The 15,381-nt window shown below is 40.1% G+C and overlaps 1 protein-coding gene and 1 long non-coding RNA gene across 2 annotated transcripts; both read right to left on the reverse strand.

Annotated features, from left to right (window-relative positions):
- Nucleotides 1–9,739: 9,739 nt before the first annotated feature.
- Nucleotides 9,740–10,425, reverse strand: LOC147632117 (uncharacterized). The gene is made up of 2 exons (XR_015267423.1): nt 10,291–10,425; nt 9,740–9,970 (listed from the first exon to the last, which is right to left on the reverse strand). It is a non-coding gene; the product is annotated as an uncharacterized LOC147632117 (long non-coding RNA).
- Nucleotides 10,426–10,476: 51 nt separating this feature from the next.
- On the reverse strand, nt 10,477–14,050 carry LOC147632118 (cysteine protease XCP1-like). The gene is made up of 4 exons (XM_086808745.1): nt 13,394–14,050; nt 11,624–11,865; nt 11,339–11,479; nt 10,477–11,012 (listed from the first exon to the last, which is right to left on the reverse strand). Exons 1-4 carry the CDS (start codon nt 13,872–13,874, stop codon nt 10,770–10,772), a joined length of 1,107 nt encoding a protein of 368 aa, XP_086664871.1. The 5' UTR covers nt 13,875–14,050; the 3' UTR covers nt 10,477–10,769.
- Between the last annotated feature and the right edge of the window lie 1,331 nt (nt 14,051–15,381).

A 15,381-nucleotide genomic window follows, 5' to 3' on the forward strand; every position in this document is an offset into this window, starting at 1 on the left:
TCTTGATTATACACTAATCATAATTAATCTTTAATTATGATTAGTATTAATCAAATCTTCCCACCTAAGAGGGGTTCACATGCGAGAGAGAGAAAATGAAGAAAAAATTCAGATTTGAGATATTGAAACTATGCCGTGCACACATGAGAGATATTGAAACTATGCCGTGCACACATGAGAGAACTCGATGCATCAACATGTTGCCCCCTAGTGAAATTCAGCAGAAAATTGATAGTATGCTCGTGGTGGGAAACTCGCAAAAAATGCCTTTCTTACCATACAAATGCTCTTAAAAATTCCTAAATAATTAGGAAAAATTTCTAAAAACTGTATAAATTTAGGAAATTCTTTCTACCAAAAAATACCCGTAGTAACATGTCTGGTATTTTGGTGAAAAATCCATAAAATGCTTATTTTAACCATAAAAATAGAGAGAAATAGCATTTCCACTCATGGAATTTCCTCACATCCATTCGTCCATCCAAGTCGAGAAGCACTGCATTCTGACCGCCATATTAACGTTCCCAATGCATAGATCACCAAAACAAACCAAAAAATAACATTTTTTGCTTAGTAAATGTTAAAATTTACTTTAAAAATGCTAAAAATTTAGAATAATGAGAGAAAAATAAGAGGGAAAAAACATCAAAAGTTAACTAGAGACCGCTCTCATACCACTGTTAAAACCCTAAAGATCTCTCTATCTAATCACTATGCATAAACATGCATAAACCAAACATATACTCATCCACCCGCCCAAGGGTGTACACATAAATACAATGAAGTACCACATACCTTACCTTGGTGTCCCATACTACCAAGAGATATGACTTCACTCTAGCAGCACATAGCCCTAGCATGAAATAACAAGAGGGTAGATACAATGCTCTACACAAGAGAACATCCCTTAAGAGTGCCCCATGCCCCTATTATATAGGAGGGCCCTCAAGTGACTCTTGACACTCTGTTTCCATGTGTGACCCTTACTTGCCTGACCCTAACCTCAACCCAAGGTTAGACCTAACCCTTGTCCCACTAGAGCATGTTCCCATGCTCCCATGCTCACATGCCTAGGGTGGGTTAGCCTCCTAGTATATGCACATGTAATGTGCACATAACAGCTTTGTTCTACCTTCTCTTTGTAAGCAAACTTATGTGTCCTAAGGCTTTACCTGGCTTTTGTTAGCTCTTAGAGAGCCACATTATTGGGGGCCTTTGTTAGCTCTTAGAGAGCCACATTATTGTGGGTCACCTCTAGGGAAAATTTGCAAGCCCAAAGACTAATAGGCCTCTCCACTCTTTCCACCCTTGTGTGAGCTCTTCCTTTTGGTCGTTTCTCTTCATGCATGTGTGGGTATGAGTGTTTAATAAAGAGTGGCCAAGTTCTAGTTCTTATTCTAGTGTTTTCACCCATTACATGCATTGAATCATGAGTCCATTCTTATCTTCTTTTCTATATGGCAAGGAAATGTGTGTGTGTGTGTGTGTGTGTGTGTGTGTGTGTGTGTGTGTGACTAGAGACATGACATTTTCTTAATAACTATTTATGATCACGAGATCATGATTCTCTTCTATAGCTTTTCGTAATGAGGGTATTGTGCAAGTGTACATGAGACAAAGAGCTACCAGAAACCACTTGACCTTACAGCCCAAGCCTTGGTTGATGCTGATGCACGTATTCATGGGCTTCTTTACGTAAGGTATTTCCAAATGGCTATGCCTATGGCATTACAGTCACGGTGGAGATAATGAGATACTGCCTTAGTTTATCATTTTGTTAGGAAGGGGAGTAGTGCGGCCACACTTTCACCGACCTCCCATAACCACCACATCATTGGCATCTCAAAGCTAATGTAACCGTAAGCCACTACCCGATCCACCAACATTAATGCTGACAACAAGGTGAAACCATAGTCAGCATGAAGCTACTAGTGAGAAGACATTCTTATCCAGTCACTACTGGAACTTTGACAAGCGATGTTTAACATAAACGGCGATGATGACCATGTTCTTCTCGACACACTGGTAAGTACAAGTAACCCCTTCGCCCTCTTTTTACTACTTATATTAGCTCCCCATGGAGGGTAGTGTTAGTACAACTGGGATTGTTTGCAAGTACATCATTGGATAGCCCAATTCCCAAACCACACACAAGCCCCAAAGATAATCCTGCTACCACCAAAACCATATTAGCTTCCACTTACAGCCAGACCCTTGCTTTTGGTTTGTAGTCAATCCTCTTCACTCACATCTGTTTGCGACTGGCACTTAGGCACATAGCCCTAGACAATTTTTTGTACCTTATGAGCTATCTGGCACCAATCCATGCACATCACTTTCATCACCCCGAATGGTCCCAAACCACACCTTATCAAGTCTAACCACCACTGGATCCCATGCTTGCACACGCAACATCCATGCCCCACGCCAACACTTTGCATGCTTGTCTTTGATCCGGTCTTGGTTCATCTTAATTTATTGAGTCTCGTTCTTACTCCGTCTGTCATACTGGGCATACATGAAGATGTCATTTGAGAATCCTGCATCTTGCCTAATCAAATGCCCCATCCCAATCGTGGTCCATCGAGTCATTTAGATCCATGCACCCAAACGGCGATCTTCACACAATACAAGGATTCAATTAACCACAATTACAATCTCCCTCTCCAAGGCATAAAACTGGCCTACATCTCTGTTAATCAAGTGAGGTAGACATGCTAAAAGGTCAAAGTAACACCACATGCCAAGGTTGACAGTGTCCCTGACATTCCAACATTTCACCCCAAGCCACAAGATAGCTCTAAAATGTTTCCATTCTTTCTGTCAACATTGCCATGCTTCTAGCAAGCGCACCAAATAGTCGTCCAATACATCAAAAAGAAGTTTAAGAACCATCCAATTCCATTTGGCTATGTCCGATAAGCCACCCATCATTCATGGCTTACTATCCCTGGTAGATCGAGTATCCTAAATTCTTCCATTCTCATGTGGACACCCAATCTCAGTCACACCCGCCTTATTGACTAGCCTCATTACACATCAACTATCAATTTCTTATCTCAAGCCATGTGTAAGAGTAAAAAAGGAGAAAAAAAGACTTGAAGAAATCAGTGTTGGAGTTTTCACCAGACGAAGCTTCTACACGGGCCAACCTTTTTGCCCAATGCATATGCATGTTAATATCCAAGGTTGTGCATGTAATAGAAATATAGGCAAAATCTAAATTGAATCTCATCACCGATAGCTGGTGGCCCAAGGTCCATGCATGTCGATTTCCAAGTTTGTGCATGTAATAGACACTTAGGCATTGTTCTTCATGAACCTACATTGAGCCTCATCACCAACAACCTCATCACAGACAACCACCTAGATACATTTTTGGATAGGGAACCATGGTGGCAGGAATAAGCCTAGCCCATGGTATGACCCATCACTTGGACCTTCCTACAAGTAGCATGACCCTTCCATGCCTTGTATTTGATGACACCACCTTTTCAACCCACCTTGTCTCTATCTCAAGTGCTTGATACCACCGAAGCCCTTGAGCCACAGAGGCTACCTAGATCCCTTGTAATTATGGGCATAACCATGCGCAAGTTCATTGCCATGCCCCTAATAAAGTAATGATTTTGACTCCCCAAGACTCAGGGCTATCAAGTAAAGGTCAAAGAAAGCAACAAAGAGAGTCAAAGAGAAAGCAATTATGTTGGAGAAGTGCACCCACACAAACACACCTTCTGCCCATTGCCCATGCATGTCACCTGCATATTTCACTATGGGCATCACAAGTTTTCACTTCTTACATCTCACGTCACACACAAAAACATACATCTACAACTAACCTCGTCAACACCAACAACCCTCTAGGTATATCTCTCGATGGGGAGACCATGGTGGTTGGTCTTGCACAAGACGAGCTCATAGTATGATCCATTGCTTGGAGAACCCTCGACCTTATGGGCACTTCCAAAGAGTTTCTTCCATGCCATATCCTCTACTTTGACTCCAATTCAACACCAACAAGATCTCACCCTGGCGAACATATTTATTAAGCAAAGGCCCATTCTCTCAGCATGATGCTATGAGATCTACACATAGTACTCTATCGCGTGCCAAGGCCTCCCAAACCTTCATCTATCCATGATCATCATTCTATGGGGTCATGGCAATCATTCTTCCAAACATAGGGTACAGACGACTACTACTAAGTATCTCATCTTGAAGAGTCAACACCACTTCCAATGGAGGCCTATCATGAAGGCGCTCTACATCTTCTATCACTTACTACCTCGAGTGCTACCATCAAGGTTGTTGAAGGCTTCATAATACCTTACCCTAAATTTGGCTGTGGTGGCAGATCAGCCCCAAAATACCCACTTAACCTGAACTCCTCCATGACATATACTAGACCATCCACACCATCAACTTCTTGGGTAATGCCGATAATGCCCACCCAACCTACCATAAGGTGCTTTGTCCTCTTATCCACATGAGAACATACACTTAACTATTATAGGATGGTGTTGGAACATATAAAGCGACATTACCATGCACTTAATGTCAAATAGGGAAAGTCTACAAACTTAGTGTACATAATTGCTTAGGATTAGTAATAGAGGCCATACCATTTTTCAGTTTGGCTGGTCTAGTGTGAAAACTAGTCACTTGTATAAGCCATTTTTTACAATAAGAAAGACACAATTATTCCCTTACAATAGTTTTCTTTTGACATCTCCTCCTTCAATCTTCTTGCTTGCTTGCTATTGTGTTCTTACTTGCTTGATGGATGCTTGTTTGGATAGGTGTAATTGTAGGTTTCCCTCTTGATTTTAGCTTTTTCTTTTCTTGCCTTTTGTGAGAGAGAACCATTGTAAAGGAGTATCTCTTCTTGCCTCCGTATAGGCATTGAGTTATGTCCCTTCACCCTTTAGCAAAGGAGTATTCCAATGTGACAAAAGAGTGAGGATGCAAAACGGACAAGCTAGTGCACCCACACGAGAAGTTACATATTGAGGATCTAAGGTAAGACCCAACAACGACACATGTTTCAACAAGGCTAAGGCAAGCTCTTCATTTGAACATAGTTCATGCAGGTAGAGGAAGCTCTTCCTGGGATTAATAAACACTATCAATAATATTCTACACCAACAAAGAGAAAAGATGGACCCTTACTTTTTGTTAATTTGTTTTAATAAACTAGTTTTTTAAATTTAAGAGGAGAGTGATTAAAAAAGCTTAAGTATCTAAAAAATTCATACGGACTATAATTATACTTCCAATAATATTGAGTTTAAACATGCTTGCTTTATCCTTAGAAACCCAAAAACTTTGCACTTAACCTTTGATTTTCTTGCAAACCCAAGGAGGAAATAAAAAGCATGCAATTTTTTATTTTGACTCTGCATCAACTCTATAATTATATGCGTACCATTGTAGAGATGTATATAGACGATTATAGAAAGGGTACATGATCCATATTAGATTTCATTTCATTCGTGATCAAGGTAGATTTTGACATGTGGAAAATCTTACGATGTGTAATATGTATCACTCTTATCCTTACCTTGTCCATACAACATGGATGACTTAAAAAAGACACCAAGTCAATATTAGGTAATTTGGGAAAAATCTCACATTTTGGGAATCAATTACTCCATATAGTTTTGGACATATCTTAAACATACTAACTCCAAATTTGTCGGAGATCATAGATTTAGATTCTACTCTTCAAGATCTTTCCGATGATATGTCACATGAGGGACTTTTGGACAAGTTCACCCTGCTTCCATTTTTCAAATGGGAATGGGATTTTTCTCAAATTATCTAATATAGTGTTCACCGTATATATTAGTAGGCAGACAGCTTGGAAAATATGGCATATATTGGTATGCCTATAATTACAATTGCTGCCATGCAAGATGCGAATTTTCTATTTATTGGTCGAATATTTTAGTATTGCACATGTTGGATAAGTTTGCCATGCATTTTTTAAAGCATTTCCATTTATCCGTCAAATATTTTAATTTTATACATGGTCAGGACTTTTACAATCATACAAATGAATAAGTTAAACTTGTATATGTACAGCTTTGGCTGGAAAAATACTTAGGCCCATTACACATTGCCATACCCCTACCTGCCCATGCTGATGTGGTGGGGGTTTCTCCCTCCTCTTGCTTGAGGTTATAAATATGTGTAATGGGGATTCATTTGGTTTAACTGGGCAAGAATCCCACTATAAAAGTGTATCTCAAGACCTCGTAGAGCTGGCCTTTTCAAGTGGGTTTAGTGACCTAAATGACCGGCCTGCTTTGCCTTCAAGGCAAATGAGCAAATCTTGGTGGGATCATCAATCCGTCCCATGGCCTCACAAATTTGATTGAACCTCTCTAGGTATTGAATGGGATCTGCAGGTTCCATCAAACTTGGTTGTCATCCTTGAGATGTGGATTGGTTTGGTTTTTTCCAACTCTAAGCCTCTAGGTGCTATGTTGGTCGCAACCCCTTTTCCCATGTCTACGTATTCACATGGTGATGGAACGTAAGGGAGTGGTTGCATAAATCCCTTAGTCTCAAAATTTGGGATTTCTTGCCAAATGAGATTGGGTTGTGTGGTTTCCAATGGCACTCGTCCTCCATCAACCTAGCTTTGAGGAACTGGCTACAAGATCAGTGGTGGGCTGAGGACACGTTTTATGAATGCCCTTATGGATCTCTTTGTGATAAGGTAGTCCCTGATATTGGCTCTTTACCCTTCCCTGCATTTCCTATTCCTTGTCTAAACGAAGAAGAGCTAAAACTTGGTTCTATGGTAAAGGCACTTCTATAGTGGGCTGATGTGGAGAGTGGGACTCCTCCTTCTTACGTTGTGTGTGCTTGTTGTTGAATGTATCGTGGAACACTTGTCCCTGGTGGTACAGCAAAAGAGACATGTCCCATTTGTTCTTGACGCAGTTGGTGGGATATTTGCTGGTCATGATCAGCTCACATCTTCAATAAACCTAACTCAAGATCAACACCAAATGTTTAAAACATTGTGGCATTGGGCATGGTTTGACCACTTCTTGTGGGAGCAAACCTTGAGGTTCCATGTTATGCTCCTGTTCCTTCACTGGAGCTGCGCCCAAAAATAGGGCGGTTAAACGCCTTCTTCATAAAATTTAAGGTGCTATTTATAGATCTAGTTGACAAATCCAAATTTTGAAGGACTGTGGATCCTATTTTCAATTCCTCCACTCACGCATGTGTTTTGTTGGGCTCAGTTCTTTCCAAAGCTCCTCGGCTAAGGTGGATCCAAAAAAGTCTAACCTTCTTAACTGGGGAGCACTTTACTGAGTGCTAATCATTTGCTGGGACTTAAGGCTTAGAGGGTTTGAGAAGGTTTGACTGCACTGTCGTTTCTAATAATTAAGTTCACATCAAAGATCTTGCGTGTTTCACAATTGTTTCATGCAATTTTTTTAAGTTTTTTTTTTACTGCTAAGCTCAGTTATCTAGGTTCACATCTCCATGTTCACACCTCTAGGCTCATGTCTACAAGTTCATGTGTACAAACTCATGGCTCACGTGTCTAGGCTTACGGTTCATGTGCCCCCAGGTTCACGTATATAGACTCATGCCTTTCTTGTATGAACTCGGCTCACATACTTCCCTAGTGTGAAATGGTTCTATCTCGGATACGAAAATCTAGAAACATGGCCTATAACAAGGTTGGCGTGCACTTATTGGGTAATAATTGTACTTAATTTTTCACTAATTATGAAGGATGAGAATTTTCCTTGGAATTTGCTGGTACAGATTGTATGATAACCAAGGACATGGGTAGGTGTGTGTAATCTTATGGTTGTAATAATTGATTTGTACTATGTAAGGTATACCTACCTCCTAGCTCATGCCTCACGTGTCCAGACTCATGGCTCACATCTCCAAGCTCATGGCTCACTTATCCAAGATCATATCTTTTTTCTCAGAACTTTGGGATCACAACCCCTACCCAAGAACTGGTTTAGCTTGATTTTTTAGACTTAATGGAGTGTGTATAATGTTCCTAATCTTAATTAAATATTTTGATACAACTAATTAAGTATTTTTTAATTAGTTTTGGATGATTTTGCATGCTTCTACTCTACCAATTCAACAATGCATGAACAAATTGTGAAAAACTATGAAATGCATGAACCAAAATTGATAATTCACTCTAATTCAACCTATTGGAGCTCAATGCTCATGTTTTCGGAGTGGATTCCACTCCTAATCATAATTACTAAGCTAAATATTGGAGCAAAGCAATGAAATGTAAGCCTCTTGGGCTCCAATTTCATATAAATCACCAAAAAAATAGAGTCTTATCACACTAATAGATGAACATAGAATGCCCTAATGCAAAATAAACTCCAAATCAAAATCAAATTAAACTCTAAAACCATATCTTTTTTGGAGTGTAGCCTCCTAATCAACACGAAGCAATATTGAGTGATCCTAATAGCTTGGAATGGATGAAAAAACGAGCTAAGCCCTAAGCTAGTCCTTGGTAACGGTGCCAAATATGTTCAAGTCAAGAGCTTACCTTAGCCATGCCGAAGCATGTGTCATTAGGTCTTGCCTTAGAGCCACAATCTATAACTTCTCATATGGGTGCGCTAGCTCGTTCATCGTGTCCTACTCGTTGTCAATCGGAATGTTCTTTTACCAAAAGGGTAAAGGGAGAGCTCTCAATGCCTAGATGGAGGCAAGAAGAGGTGGTCCTTTATAATGGTTCTCTCTCATGAAAGGCAAGAAAAGAAGAAACTAATGCAAAAGGAAAACCTACAATCACACATATCCATCAAGTACGTAATAACACACAATAGCAAGCAAGAAGAGGAAAGGAGAAGAGCTCACAAAAGAACTATTGCGAGAGAATGATAATGTCTTGCTTATTATCAAAAATGACTCATATACAAGTGACTAGTTTATTGCAAGGGAATGATTGTCTTGCTTATTATCAAAAAAGACTTATACACAAATGACTATTTTCATACTAGTCCGGCCAAACGTATAAACGGTTTGACCTCTATTACTAGTCTTAAGCAATTATGTACGATAAGTCTGTAGCCTCTTTCCCTATTTAACATCAAGTGCATGGTAAAGCCACTTTATATATTTCAACCCCATATTATCTTACAACATTTAAGTGCCCGTTCTCATGCGAATAAGATGGTAAAGCGTCTTACAATAGGTCAATGGACAAAACCATGTTAACCAACGGAGTGGTTAACAACCTCTACGGCTATGAGCATTTGCATGCAAAACAATTTCAAAATGTCACACTTCGTCGATGGCGAAGTAGTCAAAATGCAATGCAAGCTAGAGACGTAGATCTTCGGCACTACATCATGCAATTCAAACATTTCTATTGAAACTAACAAACAATTACATATAATTACTAAAGTGGACTGAAGCTTGCTTGACGGAGGTCAATTGTCCTCAAGTTCTAGTTTTCCACTTTTTATATGCTCAATACCTTCATAGGGATCGCCTTTTTGTTACAACATAAGAGTTGCCAAAGTTGTATATAACTTTATTTAATTTTTTCTCTTTGCCCTTAAAACGGCTTGATTGGACACATGTTTGGAAGGGTTGTCATAGCTTGCTACGGAAAAGAAAAATTAAGAAGCCAAGAGAGGAGGTGTGGGAATTCTAGACGGTGGAGCTACAATAAAGAAAGTAGAGAGTGGAGAGAAAAGTATAAAAAGAAATGAAGGACTTAAAATTTTGCATGGGACCATTCCTTTTTTGGTAATGTAATTTCTAGACATGTTCACTCTGCCCCTACATTAATTAATTAATTAATGGGACTCTAGCAAGCCCCATTAATTAATTAATGAGGTGAAGTTAAACCTCTCTTCGTAAATCCTCCCTCTCCCTTTGAAAACCTTCGCAATGAAGACACTTTCTTTCTCATCTTCATCACACGATGACCTAAACACTCCTAAACAAATCAACAAAACAAGATTAGGAGAAAACCCCTTGACAAACCCCCCCAGAATTGCACCACTTAGCTATATGCTTCCTTAATTAAAAACAGAATCAGTTGCAGCAGTTCACCATCAGCTGCTGCCAACTCAGCAGGGGGAATGCAGAATGCTGAAGATGCTGCCAACTCAGCGCCCATGCCAACTCAGCAGTGGGAATGCAGAATGCTGAAGATGCAAACCCGTAATCCACCAATCATACTTTAGGTTTGTTACAGCCATGTAACCTTGATGTTTTTGTTTAAAAGCTGGGAGAAGGTAAATTCAAACCCAGTACCTCCACTTTGGGGGGCATGGGAGCTACTGCTCCCAGCAGGCTCAGCCCATACTCGTTGGGCAGGGGGATCTCTCCTGTCCAAGCTGGATCAGCAGGCTTGTCTATGAAGAGCCTGATATGTGACTCGTGCTCCATTAGCGAAAATCAAAAGCTAGGAGTAATACAGGACCTATGTGAATGATATAATGCGATAAATATGTCGTGTTTCAATCATTCTGATCCTTACACAATGAAATGTTGTGACGGTCAACTTCAACTGTACATGCCAAAGAAAAGACGAGTCTTTTTTTTTATACCAGGGAGTGACACCCAAGGGTGCAATCCACAATTCATAAAGCCTCCAACAAGTATCCACAAGCTATCCCTTATGTACACGATGTTTAAGCCAGAATTAATCCATGAACTAAGCTTTCATTCTTGACTACGCTTCCAAAGAATGAAAGCTTAACCACATTTCAGGCTCTTGAAGCACACCTAGCTCACATGATACTAGAGCTGGAGCTTGCCTTGGCTACAGGATAGGATGGGAAAGAGTGGATCCCACAGACACCCCGTGCATTTCCACTGCTGCGTTGAATGTGTACATACCCATCCAGACCCCACTCATTGCTCCATGAGTTCTTCACAATCCAGTAATCTTTGCCATGGTCGGACCCATACCCAACAGCCAGCACGGCATGGTCAATATCACTGGGGTCATCTGAGCAACTGCTGAAGATGCCCTGTATACCACATGAAAAAAGCACACATTAGATCCTTCCGATGCTTTGAAGGACTGCTGTATGCTTAAACCAGTAATTCCAAGCTGTAGGAAACTACAACTGTTAAGCATGTTAGATGTTTTAGATGACTTGAGAAACATGAGACAACTTTCGATACCTTTATCATATCACACCTACGCATATACATACATGCATACTACATTCGTATACAAACACACATATATACATAACATGCGTGCATACATGGATACATAGATATTTACATAGTATTGCCAAAACAAAACTTTTAATATCAAATACTTGTGAATAGAGAAGCATTTGTTTACCCCTGCATATAGTTGGAAGTCACGGGTTCCAGCATTGATAGCAACGCTGACGGGCTGCTGGGCCACAGCACAGGTAAGAGCATCCTCATTATCGGGCTGGACATCCTCATAGCCACTTATGGTCACAGCCTTCTTCATTTTCTACACATTGCAAAGAAAAAGCAGTGGACTCCATGTCTATGTATACCCATCGGAGTTCGTCTTCAGACCCCCCCCCCCCCCCAAAAAAAAAAGAAGGGACCAGGACCATCTAGCAAGCAAAACGGGCCTGGCAACAACTCTTACCTTAATCCACTTGCAAAACTTGGCTCTACCTGTACCACTAACGTAAGGATAACCCTCTTCAGTGTTGATGCCACCATTCTTGATAACCCATTCAAACGAAGGGTCCATGAGGCCACCATTGCATCCAGAGTTACTGTGAACGCAGCTCACAAGTTCCTGTTCAGACAAGCTCACTAGTTCACCTGTGGATACAGCATGAGCACCCTCAATAGCACCAATAGACGAGAAAGCCCAGCAGCTTCCTGCACAAATAAAGAGAAAGGGGGGGATAAATAAGCACATTCTTCGCAATTCACAATTCGCATTTACTCCCAACTTCACCAACTTGAAGCTCCACACACTACCAACGTAACAGTAATCAATCGTCGATGTGAATCCTGGGCTACAACCAACCCAGATGTCTCCTTGCCATACCTGAAGTGGGTTGGCTTGACAGATACACACACATTTGCACACATATGTCATATGAAGGTAGACATGTAAATATCCCTCATCCAACCATTCATACATGCATAAACCTGCATATGCACATGCACACATGCATACGTTCATAAAAGTAGAGACACAAGTATACAGATGCATGCATAACCTTTACAGAACTTCCATTGAGCATCAATAGTATATAGCAAAAATACAATCACATACAGGCATCACCTTGATTAACCATCTCCCAAGCGTCAAACATATACAGATATTCATAGGTATCCCCTCTCCGCATGAATACTAACATATACAGGCATCACCTTGATTAACCTTCTCTCAAGCGCCAAAAACATATACAGATACTCAATAGGTATCCCCTCTAACCTTCTCCTAAGCATCAAACGTATACAGATACAGATGCAAACATACATACGTACATGCACAAACAGTATCCCCTCTACTTATCTTTGCCTACACATACTAACATATACAGGCATCAGCTTGACTAACCTTCTCTCAAGAGCCAAACATATACACATAATAAGTATCCCCTCTAACCTTCTCCTAAGCATCAAACGTATACAGATTTATATGCAAACATACATACGTACATGCACAAACAGTATCCCCTCTACTTATCTTTGACTACGCATCAAACACAAACAGATGAATATGTACATACATGTCCAGTATCCCCTCTAATAGACTTCACCTAAGCAACACACATATAGACATGTGTACACACGCATACATGCGCATATAGGTACACATACATATCCATTTGTCCATCTATTCGTACAAAAAAAGTTAAGTAATTCCATATACATGTGTGAGTCTGCACATTCACGTGTGCGCGCACGCGCACATACACACACACACACACACACACACACACACATGTATATATATATATATGCCTTCCAATGAATCCACAAATATACATATGCATACATACACACGTGCAAAGAAGCAACATCCGTTATGTGTAAGTCTGCACATTCACGAGCGCGCACACGCACACGCACACGCACATATACATATATATTTATATGCACGTGTGCACGTGTGCACGCACGCGCGCACGCGTCACACACAAACACACACACACATACATACATACATACATACATACATACATACACATATATATATATATATATATATATATATATATATATATATATATATATATATATATATATATATATATATGTGTGTGTGTGTGCACATATACATATATATATATATATATGTGTGCCCCTTCCAATGAAGCCACAAATATATAGATGCATACATACACACGTGCAAAGAAGCAACATCCGTTCAATTTGAAGGAACAACGCTTACCACACTGCCCCTGATCTTTAACAGGGGTAACGGCGCCCTTCTCTCTCCAATCCACAACTGAAGGCAGACCATTGGAGCTACAGGCAGATCTATTCTGACGGAGGGGTCTGGGATTCCTAGCGAGGCGGAAGCCAAGGTGTCTGGCCCTGAACTCCTCAAGGGTAAGGTCTGCAAAGGGGGTCAAGCCAAGCCTGTGGGAAGAACCTCTCTCCTTGTTGTTGTTGTGGCTATGGATGTAGAAGAGATTCTCCTTGAACACTTGGAACCGGCTGTGCTTTTGCGAAGATCCATCAGGGGCTGTGTAATTCTTGGAGTGCTTTGTGAGCCAATTCTCAAAGAGCTGCAGAAGGCGCTCCTCTGATGACAGATCCTCTAGCTTGTAGTCGATATGGCGTGAAGAGACAACTGCAACGAGAAGGGCACACAGGCAACAGAGCAGGGCAAGGGTAAAAGAAGGTGAAGAAGGGTATGTCATCGCCATAGCTACAAAGGAATAAAGCTTGCTGTGCGAGGGGAATGTCTTGTGGGTTTTTTTCCCGGCCAAGCTAAATGTTTACTGCAGTGGAAGACTTGTTCTAAGGTAGCTGACCAGTCCCACCACCATAGCCAGCAGTTACTATTGCTCAGCGAGGACCTCGAGACGCCCGTTCTCCCCATTGCTTTTTCCACGCAATCGCTTTCAAGGCTCAAGCCCCACCACCAATGCTCTTGGCACGAGGTGGCCGGTGCAGACTGCACACTGCACACTCCAGAACAATTCTAGAAAAAAATTATTTTTTCAAAGGCAATGCTTAGACTTAACAGGGATTTAGACTTGAAAATCACTAAAAATATACAAATATTCGGATTTATAACTAAAATGTATAAATTTTATCGCTTAAAATTATACCCAACATAATGCTTAGACTTAACAAGGATTTAGACTTGAAAATCACTAAAAATCATACAAATACCAAGATTTATAACTAAAATTATAAATTTTATCTCTTAAAATTAAAGGCAACGTGAGATTCTATCCGAGATTTTTGAATTTCAATCGAGAAAATTACACTACGAACAGGGTTATGTGAGCACTACTCCAGAGACGCCTGTAGGTGGGCTAAGCTTTGATTTAGGGGAGTTCCCACAGGCAGTACCCAACCGATAGACTATACTGCAGCCAATCAAAATAAGGACAACTTTGAAATCTATCCGGTTTTTCTTTCTCTCTCTACTATATGCTAGTTTTATAACTAAAATATATGAAAAATCCTTCCTTAAAATAAGAGCTACTTAATATCCAATTTTTCTTAATTTTGGGTGGTTTAAATATCCTGGAGTGCTGTTTTTTTTTAAAAAATTGGTAGAAGAGTCCTAGCGAGTTGACCTACTCGTTGTGGTGAGTAGGGTGTGTAAGTTATGTTTATATAAAACCATTGATTTCCTGCCAAACTTTTATATAAACCCAATTTCTCACTAAACTTTTTTTCCCAAAAAAAAAAAGAAGAAAGAGATACTCCCTATTCAGTTAATTAGCCTTAACAAACTCTCTCTCTCGCCCCTCTATACAACACATCTTTGGGGGCTATGCCAAGCTTGAATGTGAGGTGGAGCTGGCATTTAACACCTTCACTAAAGACTCTAGAAAATTAAGCCGTTGTAATTCTCCAAAAACTACGAGCTTGATCGAATCTCGATTAAGGTCCTTTAAAAAAATGACTTGCAGATCCAATCGTTAATTAATTAATACCCCTTGAAAAAATGTTGAGGATACCTATTTATACATACTCCCTATTTACATGTTGAGCTCAGTAGATCTCATTAATCTAATTAATGATGCCATATCTAGAGAACATAGAAATTCTTCTTGTGAAAACTTTCTTATTAATCTAGAGAATATAGAAATTCTTCTTGTGAAAACTTTCTTATTACAAGAAATGACCATGTATCATGTCACAACTTAAACCAAAAAAGCAAGCAGTACCAACAAGTGTCACCCCTATGGAATT

Source organism: Cibotium barometz, chromosome 14, assembly GCF_041138505.1.
Source record: "Cibotium barometz isolate CiBa-2024 chromosome 14, ASM4113850v1, whole genome shotgun sequence".
NCBI classification, from domain to species: domain Eukaryota; kingdom Viridiplantae; phylum Streptophyta; class Polypodiopsida; order Cyatheales; family Cibotiaceae; genus Cibotium; species Cibotium barometz.

Excerpts from the sequence above, each read along its gene's own strand:
- LOC147632118 (XM_086808745.1), bottom strand. The coding sequence starts at position 13,874 with ATGGCGATGACATACCCTTCTTCACCTTCTTTTACCCTTGCCCTGCTC. Across the intron at positions 11,866-13,393 it reads TAAAGATCAGGGGCAGTGTG|GAAGCTGCTGGGCTTTCTCG; the intron begins GTAAGCGTTGTT and ends TTATTTGTGCAG. Across the intron at positions 11,013-11,338 it reads ACTTCCAACTATATGCAGGG|GGCATCTTCAGCAGTTGCTC; the intron begins GTAAACAAATGC and ends TGTGGTATACAG.